Here is a 19,029-nt window from a genome sequence, read left to right as displayed (position 1 = left end):
CTCTGAATATATACACAGAAGTGGGATTGCTGGATCATAGGCTAAGTCTTTTTTTAGCTTTTTGAGGACATTCCATACTGTTTTCCATAATGGCTACACCAAACTACATTCCCACCAGCGGGCTAAGAGGGTTCCCTTTTCTCCACACCCTCTCCAGCATTGATCATACGTGAACTTTGAAGTGACGGCCATTCTGACTGGTGTTTTGTAGTTTTGATTTCCATTTCTCTGATAATTAGTGATACTGAGCATTTTTACATGTGCCTATTGGCCATTTGTAGTCTTCACTGGAGAATTGCTTCTTTAGGTCTTCTGCCCATTGTTGGATTGGGTTGTTTGTTTTTTGCTATTAAATTTTATGAACTTTATATATTCTGGGAGTTAAGTCTTTGTCAGTCGCATCATTTACAGATATTTTCTCCCATTCCATAGGTTGTCGTTTTGCTTATGGTTTCCTTTTCTGTGCAAAAGCCTGTAAGTTCAATTAGCCTTTAAGCTTAACAGCTCATGCATCTTAAACATGTTTAACAGATCATGTATCAAGGAAATACAAGTGAAAACTAGATGAGGTACCATCTCACACCAGTTAGAATGGCCATCATGCAAAAGTCATTGCACACGTCATCCAGAAATCGTAGCACACATCATTAATTATGGGGGCTTTTTCTGCTAGTCGCACTCGAGTTTAAATTCCAACCCACCTACTGGCTGTAGAAAGCCAGGGAATTGTGTCCAGTGAATACATATCTGTATTTGTCATATTCCTTCATCAGAGTGGTTTCTCTTTCGTATAAGAAATGGTAAGCACATAACTTACATTGATTTTTATGTAAACATTCACATAAATAGCCACAAAATACAAGGCCACTGAAAAAAAGATGCTCCTTTTTTCTTACTGTAGAATGTGTTCAAACCTTTAGCAGATTCAGCAGTTACAGGGTTTACAGTACAGATGCCACCCCTTCCCGTTCTGGGGCCTCACAGGGACACTGCCAGGCTGAAGAAAAGACTGTTTCTCCTCCAGTTCATCTAAAGCTTTACTTCAGACCTGGGATTCTTTTAAAATATAATGTATTCGTTATTTAATGGAGGTACTGGTGATTGAACCCAGTACCTCATGCACGTGCTGTACCACTGAGCAACGGTCTCCCCAGCCATGCCTGGAACTGTGGGCACACCCTGGTCACGGGGAAGGGAGGGGTCCCTTTCTCTTGTCTCCTCGAGCCCCTCACTCTGCTTGTTGCCACTCAGAGCTCACAGTTCAGGGCTGTGAAATTTCCTTAACGGACATCGATATTTGGCTAATTCACTAGGTAGGTTCTGTGTGTGCCAAAGAAGCTGTTCAACCATCATGGTTTTCCTCTGCATTAAACTATGAAGGTTGTCTCTGTCCTTGTTAACTTCCTTTATCCATTCATCTAAAAATACCCAGTAGGCCTGGGTATACAAGTACAATTCTGCACTGCAGTTGGCAGTGGTTGTCTGCAATTTCCATTTTCCTAGACTCCCTGCTCCCCCCGACTGATGGCCCCGGCTCCGCTCTCACTGGCCCAGGCCGCCACGCTGGCTGTGTATCAGTGTTTGGCTGGGGGGTCCATGCGCCCAGCGAGCCCTGTGTGTGAAGCCTGCAGCTCCATGACGCCTGACCCCGTGCCGCACGTCCGCCCCATCAGAGAAGTAATGCACCAGCCGTCGCCGGGTCCTGCTCTGCCCGTTGTGGTCCAGCTCATGGAAGACGGATCACCTAGAAGGAACATGGAATTTACACTCGAGTTCCCCACGGGTGCCCCTGCGAACGCTTTGGGCTTCCAAGGTACGGTGTTTTCCTCGGGGATGTTGGACTTCACGTGCCCACCTGTTTGTTCGTAGGCCTCCTGGGAAATGCGGCCGTCAGGGGCCCCGTGCGCAGCTGGGCGTGCGGTCCTCGCTGCCCGCTGCCGTCTGCGCCTGCTCCTGGGCGTGGAGGCCGGGGCTGGGGGGCCGCTGGGCCACGCTGACGTGCAGGTCACGGAGCTCTCGGACGCAGACACGGGGTCTGAGGAGTGTTCAGACGAGGTGGTGGAGGATGTGGACGACATGGCCTACACTGTGGTCAGTGCCTCCCTCGTGCCATCTGTCCCAAGCTCTGGTTTCCTCCACGCCACTCCATGGGGCCTTCCTGCTTCTGCGAGGCACATGGGGAGGGGGGCTCCTAAGTGCTACCTTGGTTTTCTGTGCCTTTACTATTTTAGCTTTAAAACAGGCCCTTGTTCCAATATCGAATGATGTTGGGTAGGCATGACAGGAGATGTTATTAAAAAATCTTTTTTTTTTTTAAATAGAGATACTGGGGCTTGAACCCAGGACCTCGAGGAAGCTAAGCGCGCACTCTACCTCTGAGCTATACCCTCCCCCTTAAAAAAATCAATATTTATATGACACATTGACTTCTGATTTCAGTAAGTTGTTTCATAGGCTTCATTCAGAAATGCCTCAGAAATTTTCTATCCTTTTAAGGTTTTGAGGTTAATTCTGCTTCCTGTGCTGTTGCCATTAACCTTTGAAAACAAAGAATTTTACAGTGAAAACATAGCGTAATATTTCACAGTTTCTTTTTTAATATTAGAGACTTTACATACTTCTTTCTTTTTAAGTAGGTTTATCTGGGTCACCATTTTAAAGAACGTGTTTATCTTTTATAGTCTGCTGCTGCTGTCCAAACCCAGAGCCAGACTTACAGAAAACAAGCTGCTGTCCTGACTAACGATGATTATTCGGTGTATGTGAGACACGCTATTCAGGTGAGTACTTGCCTCAGGCTGGAGCCATGCTTAGGTTTTCGTTCAACAAAAGTGTGCATGTCTCCAAAAGCCAACCCTGGCAGGGGAGGGCATAGCAGCCAGCAGGGAGGCCTCTGTGACTGGAGAAAGGACAGAGGAGCAGCAGATGAGCGAGGGGGGGCCAGGGTCACAGAATGACGGGGGGCTTGTCCGCAGTGACGTGGCACAGGGTCCTGTGCTTCTTGGTTATACCCCTTTTGGACACTGTCAAAGCCTATTTTTGCTTTTGAGGGGAGACAGAGGTAGTTAGGTTTATTTATTCATTTTATTTAATGGAGACACTGGGATTGAACCCAGGGCCTTGTGCCTGCTAAACACACACTCTAGCACTGAGTTATACACTCCTTCCTTTTTGTAAAAAAAAAAAAAAAATCATTCTTACTGCCATCTAATTTAAAAACTTTTTTTTTCAACCTTCAATCCTTCCTTCTCCTGCTTTAATTCTTTTGTTCGAGTTAGTACACCTCAGAGAAAATCCCATAAATCATCTCATTTTACCTGTAAATGTCAATAAGTATCCTGTATAGATAAGGATTTTATTTTTAACATAATGACCTTTCAGTTACCTAACACTGCCTGACAAAGTAAACAGTTAGTCCTTACTATTGTCCCCTAGCTAATGCTTGCTCAGATTTTCCGAGTTTTCTCAAAAGTGGCTTTTTACAGGAATTCTTTTAAATTTCAGTACTCACAATATCATAGACTTTACATTTGGGTGATAGGCCCCTGAAGTGTTTTTTAACCTAGAACAGTTCCCCTCTCCTTAGTTCCTTTTCATGCCATTCACTTGTACTAAACTACATCAGCCCACAGCTTTCCTCCCTCTCCTCTGCGTCTCCTACACAGTCGGAGTGAGGGCTGCAGGGTGGTCGGGCTCAGGCTGCCCCTGAGCAGCAATGTGTCATAGAAACCAGCACACAGTGTCGCTGGTCATCACCATCTGTTTGTCAGTGTTGTTCATGTCACCTTCTAGAGCTGTCAAAAATTTTGCCACCCCTCCCAGATTTATTAGCTGGAGCTGTGTTCTTTAAAGAAAACTTTCTTAAGAAGTCTGGTCACTATAATGTAGTTCATAAAGGAAAGGCAGAAGAGATGGCTATTTTTTGTTTGCTTGCTTGCTTGAGTTCCCAGTTTTCAGAATGATGAACTGGTGCCCTGGTACTTACAAAGGTGACCAAGAACCTTTGTTTTGTCTATTATCATGATGATGAATTTGTTGGCTATTATGGATATGTGTTTTGCCATTTTTCCTCTTGGTCATGTTGTGGGAACCCATTGATATTTGTTTTAAATTCAAGTGTAGTCAATTTACACTGCTGTGTCAGTTCCTAGTGTACAGCATAGTGTTTCAATCCTCCATGAACATGCATGTATTTCTTTTTGTATTCTCTTCGTTTACCGGTTACTACAAGATACTGAGTACAGTTCCCTGAGCTGTACAGTAGGACCTTGCGGTTTACCTATTTTATGTTTATTATTTAGTATCTGTACTAGTAGTTTCAGTATTAGTATTTAGTATTTAGACTCCCAATTTATCTCATTCCACCCCCTTGCCCCTCTGGTAAAGGTATGGTGGTTTTTGATGTCTGTGAATCTGTTTTATAAAAAGTTCATTAGTGTCATTTTTTTAAAGATTCCACAGATAAGTGATAATATGGTGTATTTTTTCTCTTTCTGGCTTACTTCACTTAGTATGTCCATCTCCAGATCCATCCATGTTGCTATAAATGGTGTTACCTTTTTCATGGCCGAATAGTATTCCATTGTATAAATGTAGCACAACTTGTTTATCCAGTCATCTGTTGATGGATATTTAGGCTGTTTCCATGTCTTGGCTATTGTAAATAGTGCTGCTATGAACATTGGGGTGCAGGTGTCTTTTTGAAGTAGGGTTACTTCTGGATATATGCCCAGGAGCGAGATTCCTGGGTCATATGGTAAGTTGATTCCTGGTCTGTTGAGGTCTCTCATAGTAGTTTTGATTTGAATTTCTCTGATAATTAGTGATGTCAAGCATTTTCTCATGTACCTATTGATCATCTGTATTTCTTCCTTGGAGAATTGCTTGTTTAGGTCTTCTGCCCGTTTTTGGATTGGGTTGTGTGTGTTTTTCTTATTAAGTCATATGAGCTGCTTATCTATTCTGGAGTTTAAGCCTTTGTCGGTTTCATCTTTTGCAAAAATGTTCTCCCATCCTGTAGGTTGTCATTTTGTTTTGTTCATGGTTTCCTTTGCTGTGCAGAAGCTTGCAAGTTTCATCAGATCCCATTTGTTTATTCTTGCTGTTATTTCTTTTGCTTGGGTAGACTGGCCTAGGAGAAGAGTTTTGTGATGTATGTGAGATAATGCTTTGCCTAGATTTTCTTCTAGGAGGTTTATTGTATGTTGTCTTATGTTTGAGTCTTTGATCCATTTTGAGTTTATTTTTGCATATGGTGTAAGGGAGTGTTGTAGTTTCATTCGTTAGTTTTTCTTTAAGTGTTCAGCAGAATTCTCTGCTGAAATCATCTCAGCAAGGAGATTACTTTTTATGGATTTTAAAATTATGAATTAAATGTCTTTAGCATTTATAGGGCTATTGTAATGATCTGTCCTGTTGGGTGAGTTGCGATAGTTTGTGTGTTTCAAGGGGTAGGTCACTGATCTGAACTGTCATATTTCCATGTGTGCTGTTGTTCGTGGTGTTTCAGTGTCTTTCTCTCCTTTTCTTTGTCACACTTGCTAGGGATTTATTGATTTTATGAATATTTTCAAAGAACCAGGTTCATTGCTGTGGGCTGGGCACCGTCCACTGCTCACATGTGGGGCCCAGAAACCCTCCACACTGTGCCAGCACTCAGGTGCTGTGAGACCCCACTTACAAACACGAGGGCCCCAATACTGACGATGAGGTAACTCAGCTGGGATCTCACTGCCAGCAGGTGGTGGAGCCACAGTTGCATCTCAGATCCCCACACCAGGCCCCCCAGACTCTGCAGTGGGCGAGGATCCAGAAGGAGGGACCATCAGCATTACCACAGTCACAGTCCCATGGTGCCCCCGCCTCAGGGGCAGCCTGAGCCGCACAGCAGTTGCCCATTTCCCAGAGGAGTTGGCCGCGCAAGCCTGCTGGCTGGGGCGGGGCTGCTCCTTCTCAGGTGTTACTTTTAAATGTACTCAGTTCTGCAACCTCTAAGTCCAGAGCACATGCACCTCTGGAGTCATGACAGCCTCTGTGAGAGGGAACAGACCAAACGGGCACCCTGGTTTCCAGGTGCTTTTCGACACATTTTCAGATGCATTAAAATGAGAAAAAGTCGGCTCTGGACAGGAACACACATACAATATCTTTAGTAACATTTAACCAGTATAAGTCAAAATGAGTTTGGCATTTTTGTTCTTTAGAAAGAAAAACGCTAGAAAAACTCTGCATTTCTTCCAGATGTCCCAACTTCTTCACACTTGATCTCAGCCAAAAGGCCGTGAAAAGATTCTACCACTTTGTTAATGAACCTCCCAAGTGGAGTCAATTCAAAACACATGGAAGCCACCCCCACCCCCAGACACTGCACACACTGTGGCCACCTGGATGGCCCTACCTGGGCATCCAGCTTTTTCTAGAAAAAACCTCTCCAGATGAGGCCCAGGAAGACGGCAGTGCGCGGCAGCCAGGTCTGTGCAGCCCTCGGCCTTCCTGCATGAGGAGAGTGTCTCTCAGGCACTCCCAGGGCTAGAGGGACCCTGGGGTGGCGGGGAAGTGAGGGCGGACACAGGAGGGGCTCCTCTCCTAGAAGAGGACCAGCACGGGCAGCTCCCCAGACACCCCTGCTGCTTCCCTGGGGCTGGGACCCGGGTGGGGCAGGGGAGGAAGGGCGGGGCCCCTGGCATCCTCTGGGCACACCTCACCTGGCCCAGCCTGCAGGGACTGTGTGTCATCTGTCCTAGGGGTGTGACCATCCTGCTCCTCCTGGAGTTCTACGTCTGCTTCCTGGTGTCCTGTGTCTGTACCTGCACGTCAGCTGGTCCAGGTACATGTGTGTGTGTGTGTGTGTGTGTGTGTGTGTCCTGTACCTGCTCATCACCTGGTCTAGGTGCATGTGTGTATGTGTCTTGCACCTGCCTATCACCTGGACAGGTAGGTGCGTGGCCTCTGCCTGCCCTCTTGGCAGGACAGGTGGAGGCAGTATGTCCCTCACCTTCCAGGCAGGTGGAAAGAGTCATCCATGGGGCACAAGCTCCTAAGGCCCCATCCTGTGTGGGGTGCTGTTTGGAGTTCTGGGAGCGCGCCCCGACGGGTGGATGTGGATGATGACTGAATGAATGAGCGCAAGGGGTGATGCCGTTCTCCCCAGAAGGAGGGTCCTGTGCCCTGTCGGGTGTTCATGTCATAGACGGTGGCCTTCACACTCTCCAGGACTCTTCCTTGGTTTAGGAGCCAGGGTTGAGCTCGTGGCCCCATGATGCCCGGGGCTCCTGGGAGAGTACTCTGTCCTTGTCCTGCACACCGTCCACACGTCCTGAACCTTCATTTTCAAACGTCCCATTTCCCCACTAAACCCCCGTTTGTCACGTCTGACAAACGCAGTGTTATCTTTGTGCTGCTGTTGAAAGAAACTACTTCTTCGAAAGGTTGAATCTAGGTTTATTTATTTAAATTGTTTGTTATTCATAGGTACTCTCTTGATTGAAGTTGAGGAAAAAATGCTCTTGAAATAAACAGCCACAGTCCAGCTCTTTGATTTCTCAGACGGGGTGGCTTCTGGCTCGGTCAGCTGCAGTTTCCCACTTCAGGTAAGATGGCTTTACTCGCCTACTTCCAGGTGAAAGCATTTCCAATAGATTCTGGTTTCTAAGTCCTGTCACCCTCGTCCCCAGTGCTGGGAACTCGTGTGCCTGGTGGACAAACGGATCCCCCGGTGGAGGGGTCCCGGGCTCCGCCAGTCCCTTTCTTCTGAATGCCCGCTCTCCCCTCCTCGCCCTCCCTCGGCCCGAGCATTTTTCTGTGTGGGGTTTTGACCCAGCGCTGCAGCGGGTCCCGCTCCTGGCTGCCGGGCAGGAAGCAGCTGGGGTGGAGCGCATGGTCTGGACCGCAGGCGGCTGCAGTTCACCCGGCCAGCGTGTCCCTGTTCAGGGACTGACCCATGTGCTCACACGCTGCCCTCCTCAGGCCCTGGACATGATAGCTGGGCTCTGAGTTCACGGGGCTTGTGCTGAAGACTGGGGCCAAGTGACAGGAGGTGACTGTGGGGCCAGGCATGGATGGCAGGATCTCGCTGGGGAGGATGGGACTGGCAGGTGGGACAGAGCTGCCCAGCAGAAGCCCAGTACATACCGAGGAAGGGAGGGGTGACAGGGCCCGGCTGTGCACGTGGCTGGGTTGGGGTCCACTGCAGCCGTGTATCCCTGAGAAAGGCTGGAAGTCAACAGAGGGCTTTCCTCTGTTACGTGGAAGTGGCCACAGCCAGGGCATCAAGGCCGGTGTGGCAGCTCTGGGACCACCTGGGACCTTCCCCAACCCAGCTGGCTCCCTCGTCACTAGGGGCTGCCAGCTTCAGGGCCTTCGTGTCTCTGTGAAAGAGATGGGAATTGGAGCTGATACTCCTCATGTACTAGAAGCAGGGCCTGGGACACCATAGGCACAACTGAACATTCTTAGAACAAGAGGAGAAGCTGGTGAAGCAAAGGGGTGGGATCCCTGTCGGTCCTGGAGGCCAGGATGCTGTGGCTAGAGGAGGCTCTCTGCAGGGCTGGGGGCGGAAGGCGGGAGAGCGGGACGCTGGAGAGTCAGTGGTGAGGGCTGGAAAGGGGCAGAGCTGCACCAACCAGGCGTGCGGACCTGAGGGCATGAGGCTGGGCGGCCTGCCGAGGGTGTTCCTGCAGCAGTGCTGGCCCTAGGTGGGGATGTGGTGGGACCAGCGCTGAGCCAGTGGGGCAGAGGGAGGAGGAGCGGGGAGGAGGGCGCCAGAGGGGTGCACAGTGAACCAGTCACTGGGCATCTGCAGGTTTGGATGCGCTCTGCTGTGTGGGGCTCCAGGCCTCCCTGGGTCCTGGGGACGTGGGTGTGATGTGACTCAGAAGGAGTACGGGTGCGCTTCGGACAGCACCCCCCATCTCTCCCACCCAGGCCCAGTGCTCATGGTCGTGTTGCAGCCCTATTTTCCCGTCCACTGTCCAGTAACCCCTGGTGGTATTCTGAGCAATGGCAGAGGGGATCCTTCAGGAGGGTGAGAGTCCTGACTTGGCCTTCCTTCCCTGTGTTTCCAAGTGCACACTGAATTCCCCTAGATGCACGAGAGGCCTAAGAATCGGGACACACTTTTTTGGGGTAAAGAATAGTGACTTTATTTGGAAAGACAGCTGACCGAGAAGATGGCAGGGTAATGTCCTCGAGAGCCACCTTCTCAGAGTGAGAATTCAGGCTTCTTTTACACTAAAAAGGAGAGGGGTTGAGGGTGGTTGGTGCAAACTTCTTGGTGCAGGAATTCTTTGTTCGTGCATCTTTGGGTCAGGTAATGGGGCCCCTGTAAAACCTCTTGCAAACAAATGTTAGTTTCTATTCTGCAACTTGTTGTGTGTAAAGGAGAGCAAAAGAGTTCATATCCTTAAGGAGGAGAGCCTTGAGAATATGCTCTCCTGTCAATTTCAGGCTGAAGGCAACATTGTTTTACAAAAGGGGCAGAGCTGGTAAGACAGCCTGGAAAACAGCACAGGGTTAAAGGAAAAAGAGCAGATCTAATATGCAGTCAGGTTTGTTCTTTCCTATTACACCTGCTGCCCCAGCAGGGCTGGCCTCAGGGAGGAAGGGCGCCCCCCCCAGCCCCCGAGAGCCACATGCAGGGGGTGAGGAAGGCAGGGAGGGGGTTTGGCTGGCTGGTGAGATAAACTAGTCATGGCTGATGAATGGACAGTGACTGCAAAGTTGGAAAACCTCTGGGTTTTCCGTTTGGGGAGGGAGAGGGAGCCTCAGCAGAGGTCAGTGACCCTGGTGTGAAACCCAAGAGCTCCTGCCAGCCCCTGCAGGTGCCCTGCCATCACTCTTCTGTTTCCCATCTAGTCCCTGTTCTTGTGTTGCATCACGTCCTTCCTCCGACCCAGTGGTTCCCACAGTGTATCTGTGTGGGACTGTGTTCATTTATTTAGTGTAGATTGTCTGTATTTTTTAAACTTTAAATTTCAACTCACTGAGAGCTGTGAAATTTTTTTTTTTCTGTGTGTGTGTGAGCTGTGTATGAAAGGAAGGGGGTCAGAATGAATGAAAACGTCACTCTCTTAGTTGTCATCAGGGTTACCTGGACATTTATTTCAGAGGTGTGTGGTTGTGCAGCTGTGATTTACATGGTTCCCTAATTGTCATTTGGTTGGAAGCCTTTGAGTGCCCCACCCCCTGCACGGGAGCACGTGGTCCAGGGAGCCGGGCCACGCCTCCTCCTGGCCCAACACACAGGGCAGGAGCCCTGAGCACAGGTTGGAATGCTGAGAGGAGAAGGATGTGGTTGTGCAGTTGTCATGTTTGTCTGGACTGTTTAAACTCCACAGCCACCGAGCTGAGGCACATCAGGGAGGTTGTCACTTAGCGGCTACCCTGCCTTCCACGAACTGTTTGGTGCAGCTGCGGTGCTCCTGTGTCGTGTCCCGGGCATGGCACACTCCACAGCTTCTCCCCCGTAGAGCACAGGCTGTCTCTCCAGATTTGCCCTGCGTCCCCCTGCCTTGTGGCCTCGTCCCACTGTTGGGGTCCTTTGTGAAATTCAGCTCTGGCTGTGAACTGCCACTTGCCGTGGGGTCCGGGACGCCCAGCCTGGCCATGGCTGCAGAGTCGCTGTCTGAGGCAGTGACAGTGAGCTCTGAGGACGTTCCAACAGCTAACACCCCCTGGGCCGCCTTTACGTAACTGTGGTTCCTGTTCTAGGGGCATTTTCCATTGTTCACGTCCGACCAGTTGTCTCTTTTCGGTGTCATGAGAAGTTAGTTCTCGTGCTGCCGTTTGGTCTGTGTGTGTACCTGTCTCAGCTCAGTGAGCTGAGCAACCCGCTCTGTGTCCTGGTCTGCAGAGGGAGTGTGGTTGGCTGGTGGTGTCTGCGCCCCGGTTCCTCACCTGTGGAGCAGGGACCGTAATGACCCCGACCTCACAGGGCGGGGGGGTAGAGGGCTAGCGGCTTGCGCGGCCCAGGGCGCTTTGGCCCGTGCTTTCTCTCAGGTCCCGTGGTCTCTGTTGTTGTTTTAATTTCTAATTTCAGAAATGTGAGTCAAAGAAGACCTCCGTGAAATCATTTATTGAATTTTTCAAAAATGTATTTAAATGGGCTTCAAATAAAATTTCTAATACTTCAGTAACAATTGTATACAGCCTGTGTGAGGAAAATGATAAAACTTAAAGCATATAAAGGAAAAACAAATAAAGGGAAATTCTTACCTTTTCTCACATAGAAGGATGCAATAGTATAAAAATGTCAAGTTAATCTGTTCAGTGAACTTCAGGGCCAGTCAGTGTCACAGGGCCGGGCAGATGGTGGGAACTCCTACTGTTTTAAATGTAAAGATGTCAGTTTCCAGTTTTTTAATTTGGGGAGATGAATTATATGAAAACAGCCAGGAAATGTGTGTGGAGGATGAATTGTGGGTGAGGATCTAGCTGCATTCAGATGGTTCTGGACGTTCTGTATTATGAATTGTGTATTGTGGCCACAAACAAGTGTGTAAAAGATTCTGTGTTTTTAAAAGTATTTTATTGCTCAGCGTTTTCCAGGGCGCCTGACGATCATCCAGATCCGTGCTGTCTTGTGCAACTTCATAGTTGTCTTAATCTACTCCGTGGCCCCAGGATGTGTGGTGAGCATGTCTGCAAGGGCTGGGCCTGGCGGGAGCCCTGAGGTGCAGGGATGAGGGGCACCTGCAGGAGCTGCACTGGAGGGTCGGTCTCTAGGATTGGGAGGGGAACAGGGGTCAGAGGTGGGCCTGGGGTGCCCCAGGAATCCAGGGATAGGAGGACATCATCCAACGGAGGAAATGTGATCTCCTGGTAATGGGAGACCCAGCCTTTCATGGTGTGTGGGTTACAGAAGCTGGGCGGAGAGACAGGAAGGAGAAGTGGTGGGGGGGAACAGGATGGAGCTGAGGGGTGTAGGAGGATGGTAGGGGTCTTGTGTCCCCCATCCCGCATCCTGGGGCACCGCTACTGGTAGTGAGGAGCCTTGAAGGGCCGTGAGCAGGCAGGAGTGTCCGAGGCCCGGCTGGTGGCCCTTGGGGAGTGGCTCGGGCAGGAGGCCGGAGAAGGCTGGGGATGAGGGGGTTCAGTGTGCTCTGAGTGGGGCCCCTCTGCCCCGTCCAAGTGGGCTGCCTGTCCTGGACCCCCAGGACCTCTACTGCCAGTCCTGCTCTCAGGTGGGGGTCATGCTCACCTCCATCCCCGACTTCAGTGACTTCTACATCCAGCTGGATGACAGCAACATGGGGATGGAGTGTCTGCGCCCCCTGAATGAGACCATCGCTGACTTGGATATGAGGTAAGGGCCACCCCACTGCCCTGACTCCCTGGGGCCGAGGGCACCCGGGTGCCCAGCCTCCAGCAATTCGAAATTGTGTCCTCCACTGTAGCGTGTTCTCTGCGGATGGTGGGGGGGGAGCACATACACTTTGTCTCCTTGGGAATCCCGACCAACCTTGACAGTTGAGGACGGGGCTTTGCCTTAGGTTGAGGAGGGTGGGCGCTGGGCTGGGAGGTGGGGTGATGGCTCTTGTACCCTGCCTTGTAAATGCTGGGCTTAGGTGGGCGGCCTTGCCTCTGCAGGATGGACAGGCGGGCATCTCTGCACCCTCTACTCCGGGTCCCATGTCTGTGCCCGGTCTTCTTCCCTCACTGGGGACCGCGTCGTCCTTCTGGGTGGTTGTGAGCTCAGCTGCTGAAAGATGGTGTGTTCTGCATGCTTCCGCCAGCTCCTGTTTTAAAAGCCTTTGCAGGGGCCCCTGTGTTTCCCAGTTCAGTCCCAGAACTTGCCTCGTAGCCAGATGAAGAAGACACACTGCTTTCCAGCACGTGTCTGTCCATTCCACAGTTGCTTCTGGTGGCCGTACACTGCAGTGACTTGTCTACTATGTTATGTGATGTTTAACGGTTTTGTGTTTTAAACAAACCTCATGGAGAAAAGCTTACCAGGTCCTGGAGAAGATAAAGATCACTGGGAGTACCTGCATGGCTGCTGTGGGGCTGGTGCTCACGGCTGGGACCAAGGTGAGTGCCTGCCTGCTGTCCAGGTGTTCCCTGCTCAGAGACTGGGTCCCAGCTCTGTCCCAACTGCCCAGGGACCATGGACAGACTCCCCACCGTGGGCCTCAGTTTGCCGTCTGCATTGGATTAGCCTGCAGGCCATCTTATCAGTGACCAGCTCTTTAGACACAACCTCAACACAGAAGGCCTGTCACAGAGACGTCCCTCAGCCCTGCCCCTCCCCACTGGCCACACTTGCATCCTGGGAGCCTGGCACCACTGAGTGTTCCCCTTTGCTGACACAGGATTGTGGAAACTTCAGGTTTCTCATAAAAGAGACAGAAGAAGAGAGGAAGAGGTAAAAAACAAAGAGCCATGAATAGAAAGCAGTCATACATACAGTAGATACTAATCTGATTATATCAGAAATTACCTTTAATGTGAATGCTCTAAATATACCAATTAAAGAACAGAACTGACCAAGTGGCTGAAAAACAAGACCCAACAAGATTTTCTGTAAGCAATGCAGTTTAATTGTAAAGATGCAGATACATTAAAAATAAAAGGGAGTAGAAATAAATACCATGCTAGCACTGTTGAAAACTCAAGTCGCTATCTTAATTTCAGACAGAGCAAGCTTCAGATCAGGGGCAATTACCAAGGATGAAGAGGGACATCACGTAATGAAAAATGAGTCAATTCCCCAAGAAGGCACAATAATCTTCTCTATGTATACACTCAGCAACAGGAAGCCAAAACTGATGGATCTGCGTGGAGAAATAGATGAATCCACTACACAGTTGGAGACTTCAGTGCCTGTCTGTTGGTAATTGGTAGATCCAGTCGGGTGAAAATCTGTAGACAGCTGAACTGAGCAGCATCCTCAGTCACCTGGAGGTAACTGACACCTTAGACGACTTCATCCAGCAGCAGCAGAACACGCTACGTTTCAAGTTCACGTGGGACGTCTACCAAGGTAGACCACACTGTGGGCCGTAAAACACAGCTTGACAAATTTAAAAGAACCGAGATCATATAAACTATATTCTCACACCAGAATGGAATTAAAGTACAAATCTGTTTCTAGGAGATACTGGAAAACTCCAAAACATTTGGAGATGGAGCCATACACTTCTAAATGACACGTGAGACAAAGAAGAAATCTCAAGAGAAGGTGAAAAATAATTTGAACTAAAAGAAATGGAAAATATCACTTGTCAAAATTTGTGAGATGCAGAAAACGGTATTTAGAGAGAAATGTGTATGATTGAATTCATATATCAGACAAGAAGACCAATCCGAAAGCAGGAGTCTAAAATTCCACCTTAAGAAACTAGAGAAAGAAGAGCCATTTAACCTAAAGCAAGAAGAAAATACATAATAAAAGTCAGAGCACAAATGAATGAAATTAAAGACAAGGAAACAGAGAAGCAGTGAAACCAAAATTTGACTCTTTGAGAAAATGAATAAAATTGATTATCTCTAGCCACACCAACTAAGGAAAAAGGGAGAAAGCAGAAATAGTAGAAATGAAAGGGGGCTATTTCCACTGAACCAATGGATGTTAAAAAGATAATTAATGTATATTGTGAACAACTCTGTGGCACTGCACTGGAGGTCCTAGCCGGTAGTCCAATAAGGGAAGAAAAGTAAATAGAAGATAAGTCGGTTGCAAACATAGGAACAGAACCATCATTCTCAAATTGCCCGTGTATGTAGAATATTCAGTACTAAAATACTTACATATAAACTGCTAGAATTTTTAAGTGACTTTACCAAATTCACTGGATATAAAATTAACATGAATTTCTGTTTTATCTCTCTATATTATCTATAGACAATTAGAAACTCAAACATTTAAAAAGTTACTATTTCTAATTAGTGTTAAAAAAATACAACTGTATTCCCAGAAATTTGTAGGATGTGGATTTCCCTTTGAAATTTCCTTTTAAAAGGCTCTAGTTTTTTTGTTTGTTTGTTTTGTTTTTTCAGGGGGTAGGTAATTAGGATTATTTGTTAATTTATTTTGTTTTTCGATGGAAGTACTGGGGATTGAACCCAGGACCTTGTGCGTTCCAAGCATGTCTCTCACACGTTAGCTCCACCCTCCCCTGTTAAACACTTCATTTTATTCAAAGATATATTTTTAAATATTTTGTTCCTGGAATAAAAGACTGAAGAAACTAGTCTAGAAATGAATTCAGCTTAATTGTAAGTGTAAGAAGCAGGCAGCGCTCTGGACTCTGCCCCTCAACGTTGCTGTCTGTCTGTGCTGGGCCCTGTGAGTACTTCAAAGTTCTCTCAGTTGCTGCTTCCTAGACCACCCTTCCTGTAGCCTCTATGCTCCGGCTGCCCTCCCAGCCTGCCTGCCTGAGGGTTACCTTCACAGAGATCCTCCTGGGAGGATCCTTCACCATTAACCCTCTTCCCTGGATCCCTTGATGTCTATACTATAAGCCTCCCTACTTTTTTAATTTACTCTTTCATTTTAGTGGAGCATATCCTTCAGTAGATTCCCAAACAAGGTACATAGGAGAAAATTTTGTTGAGAACTTGCATGTCTGAAAATGGCATTATTTTACCTTCCCACTTAGAAGTTTGGCTAAGTGTAGTCTTCTAGGCTGAAAATCATATTCCCTCGTGATTATAAGGGTATCCCTCCCTCCTTTGTCTTTTAACATTGAGTATTACTACTAAAAATTCCAATGCTATCTCAATTGTAAGTATTTTGTGTATAATTGTAAGTATTTTGTGTATAATCCATATCTGGGCTATTGTGAATAATTAATAAACATGGAGTACATATCTCTTCTCCTGTTTTTATTTTCTTTGAATATACACCCCAGAGTGGAACTGATAGATCATATGGCATTATCTTATCAATTTTTTGAGGAACCTCCAGACTGTTTTCCAGAGACTAGACCAATTTAAATTCCCACCAACCGTGCACAAGTGTTCCCAGATTGCCACATCTTTGCCAACACTCCTCTTTTCTTGTCTTCTTGATGACAGCCACTCTGATGGGTGTGAGGTGATAGCTTATTTGCATTTCCATTATAACTAGTGATGTTGAGGATCTGATCATGTACCTGGGGCCATTTGTATGTATTCCTTGAAAAAAATGTCTATTTAGTTTTTCTGCCCATTTTTTATTGGATTGTTTGTCTCACTTAGTTGTTTTTATGTGTGTGGTGAGAGCACCTGACATCTAGTCTGGTAGCAAATAGCCAGTATTCAATAGAGAATTATTACCTATAGTGATCTTTCTGTACATTGGGTATCTAGTCTTATTCATCCTACATAACTAAAATTTTGTACATTTTGACCAGCACTTTTCCAGTTTTTCCACTTCTGTGCCCCTGGTAACCACTGTTACACCCTCTACTTTCATGTACTAGACATTTTTAGACTTCATGTATATGTGAAATCATGTAGATACTTTCTTCTGTGTCTGGCTTATTTTACCGAGCGTAATGTACTTCAAGGTTTACCATGTTGTTGCAAATGGCATGTTCTCTTTCTTTTTTAGGCTAAATGAGGTGTATCATATGTAAATACGTATATATACATTGACAATTTTTTTTATTAATCCATCTGTCTCTCTGGACACCTCAGTTGTTCCCTTTCCACATCTTTGAGAGACTATGTACATTTATTTTGCTGGATAATATGATGGTAAAATTTTGGGGTTTTTTGAGGAAACTTCATACTGTCTTCCATAATGGCTGTACCAAGTTACATTTCTACCTACAATGTGCAAGTGTCCCTTTTACCTGACATCTTTGTCACCAATTGTTATCTCTCTTCTTTTCTTTTTTTAACACCCATCCTAACAAGTGTGAGGTGATCTCTCATTGTGGTTTTAATTTGCATTTCCCTGTTGATTAGTGATATTGAACTGCTGGGCAGTTAGACAGAAATAAGCATCAAGCAAAGGGGAGAGGAAGGGGGAAGGAGCAACCCAGAAAATAACAGTACACCTGCATTCAGGATAAGGTGCTCAGTTTGAGTCCCTTCCTGTAAGTTTCTCTGTGTGCATGTGCAAAAGAGATGGGCGTGCCTGAGCACCAGGAACGTGAGCTGTCAATCAGCCTGAACACAAGGAACATGAGCTGTCAATCAGTCAACCTGAGCACTCAAAGACTGTGAGCTGTCAATCAATCAGTCACAAAAATGCCCCCTAAGCCAGGCTGTAAGACGGGAGAAACAAAAGAGTAGCATCCTTTTCCCCCTCTTGGGTCGGCCCACCTCCAATTCTTAAGGGTGTACTATATTTTACTATCTTTTTACTTTACTAAAGAAACCTTCCGTTTATAGCACGCTTTCTGTCTTTCATTAAAAATTCTTTTTTTTTTTCAGGTGACTAAGAATCAAGGTAACTTTTATTCCCCTCTTCCCGTGAGAATTTCTCTAGTGCCATGACACAGATATGTGCCCTCCCCAAGGCCAGTGGAGCGCCAGCCCCTGGGGCCGGCTTCTGCAGCTGGAGTGAGGATACAGGGCATGATAAGTGAGCAGCAGCTGGGCTGGGCAGGGACCAGGTGCAGACCGTGGCACACGTGGCTGCTCCAAGTGGTGCAGGACAGCCCAGCAGACAACCAAGCCAGGACCCTGGACAGGAGTATGGAGGCCACAATGCCGCCTCCCCTGCACCCAGCTAAGTGCACGGGTCGGCCCATGTGGCACACCTGTCTGCCTCACCAGAGGGTCTGCGGTATGCCAGGAGAGTGAGCTAGCTCCACCCCGCCAGCCCTGCCTGCCTCCAAGCGGAGCTAAGCAAGGTTATGCCAGAGCAGCAATAAAGCCATCACCTCTGTAAACATGCTAGACGACTTGCCTTCATTGTGCACTCTCCATAACCACGCTCTTTCTCCTGCGTCCCATGAATTCTTCATCATCTAACTTATCCAACTCTATGCAATTTCCGTTATTTCTCAACTCATCATGCTACATCTGTTCAATCTACTCTATGATTCCTAGTTTATTACATCTAACTCTGTTTTATTTATTTATTACTTAATTTTTAAAATCTTATTTATTTTTATTATATAATTTGCTTTTATTTATTTTTATTTATTATAATTTTATTTTTAATTATTATATGGTTCGCTTTTTCTGATCACTCTTGCTATAATCATTAAATTTATTTTTAAAGACACATTTGTCTTTGTTTATTCTATTCATATTTTTATATTTTATTATCATCTGTCTTCTTCTAGTTTCCTTGCAATTATTCTCTTGTTTCTTAAAATTATTCCTCTGCCACTTTTTAAATGCCAAAACTATCAATGAAGATTTGCTATGGAACTTTTCATATATGTTTGGGTCCTCTATCTAAGACAACACTTCAAGAAACAACACTCGCCCTGGCCGTGCCCAATCTCAAGGCTATGTGCATCTTATAAACTCATGTCTGTTTTTTTACTGGGAATACTGGCTTCTGCTTTCTGACCTCTAATTTGGGTTCTCTAGAAAAACACCCTCCTTCAACCTCTAATTCTTTTTCTTCCCACTGGCCACCACAAGGTCCTAAGGCTCTGAAAACAAAGGGGTGCCTCCCTCTTGGTCTCTTATTAACCTTCTCATCAAACTGGGAAACATTCAATATTAAGTTAATACCTGGTGTTAAGGTTAGCTTAACTTTGTTAATCTGATTAATATAGGCATGTCTTTAGAGTCATCAATATTAAGTATAATACTTTCACTGTACCCAGGTTTAATTAAAGTCAAATAAGATCTTGTTATATCTGTTGCATATTTGTCAAAAAATAATCATTTGGTGTGACAAAATTCTTATAAGTAAGTTAAACACCAATAAGATAAGAACTTTTGGGTAGACTCTTCAGAATTACCTATTGTTTAGAAATATCTACTTAAACATGATCTTTCCAAATATTTGGTAACTTAAATTTTAGAATTATGTTAAATTGAGTTAAATGATGGGATTTCATGAAATAACCAGGTTATTCCCAAATAAAGTAAGATATTAAAACATTACTTACTAAACATTTGCTTTCCTTTACAGAA

At 46.5% G+C, this 19,029-nt stretch overlaps 1 protein-coding gene across 4 annotated transcripts in view; it reads left to right on the top strand.

Annotated features, from left to right (window-relative positions):
* The window catches only part of LOC116279760 (E3 ubiquitin-protein ligase HERC2-like), a 71,111-nt gene extending 53,285 nt beyond the window's left edge, over window positions 1-17,826 (top strand). Inside the window, exons 2-9 of one of the 4 annotated variants that reach the window (XM_072953010.1) lie at window positions 1,870-2,091; window positions 2,682-2,780; window positions 6,241-6,470; window positions 6,744-6,826; window positions 7,471-7,589; window positions 11,535-11,627; window positions 12,153-13,026; window positions 13,630-15,807. In XM_072953010.1, the coding sequence (XP_072809111.1) occupies window positions 1,882-2,091; window positions 2,682-2,780; window positions 6,241-6,264 (333 nt within the window). In that variant the 5' untranslated portion in view covers window positions 1,870-1,881 and the 3' untranslated portion in view covers window positions 6,265-6,470; window positions 6,744-6,826; window positions 7,471-7,589; ... (1 more) ...; window positions 12,153-13,026; window positions 13,630-15,807. Of the gene's footprint in view, window positions 1-1,388; window positions 1,814-1,869; window positions 2,092-2,681; window positions 2,781-6,240; window positions 6,471-6,743; window positions 6,827-7,470; window positions 7,590-11,534; window positions 11,628-12,152; window positions 13,027-13,629; window positions 15,808-17,361 lie in introns of those variants that run through there. The other 3 variants (XR_012066214.1, XR_012066211.1, XR_012066216.1) reach the window with 3 other exon arrangements.
* The last annotated feature ends 1,203 nt before the right edge of the window (window positions 17,827-19,029 follow it).

Source organism: Vicugna pacos, chromosome 3, assembly GCF_048564905.1.
Source record: "Vicugna pacos chromosome 3, VicPac4, whole genome shotgun sequence".
Lineage (NCBI taxonomy): Eukaryota > Metazoa > Chordata > Mammalia > Artiodactyla > Camelidae > Vicugna > Vicugna pacos.
This window is presented reverse-complemented; position numbering and strand designations above follow the sequence as displayed.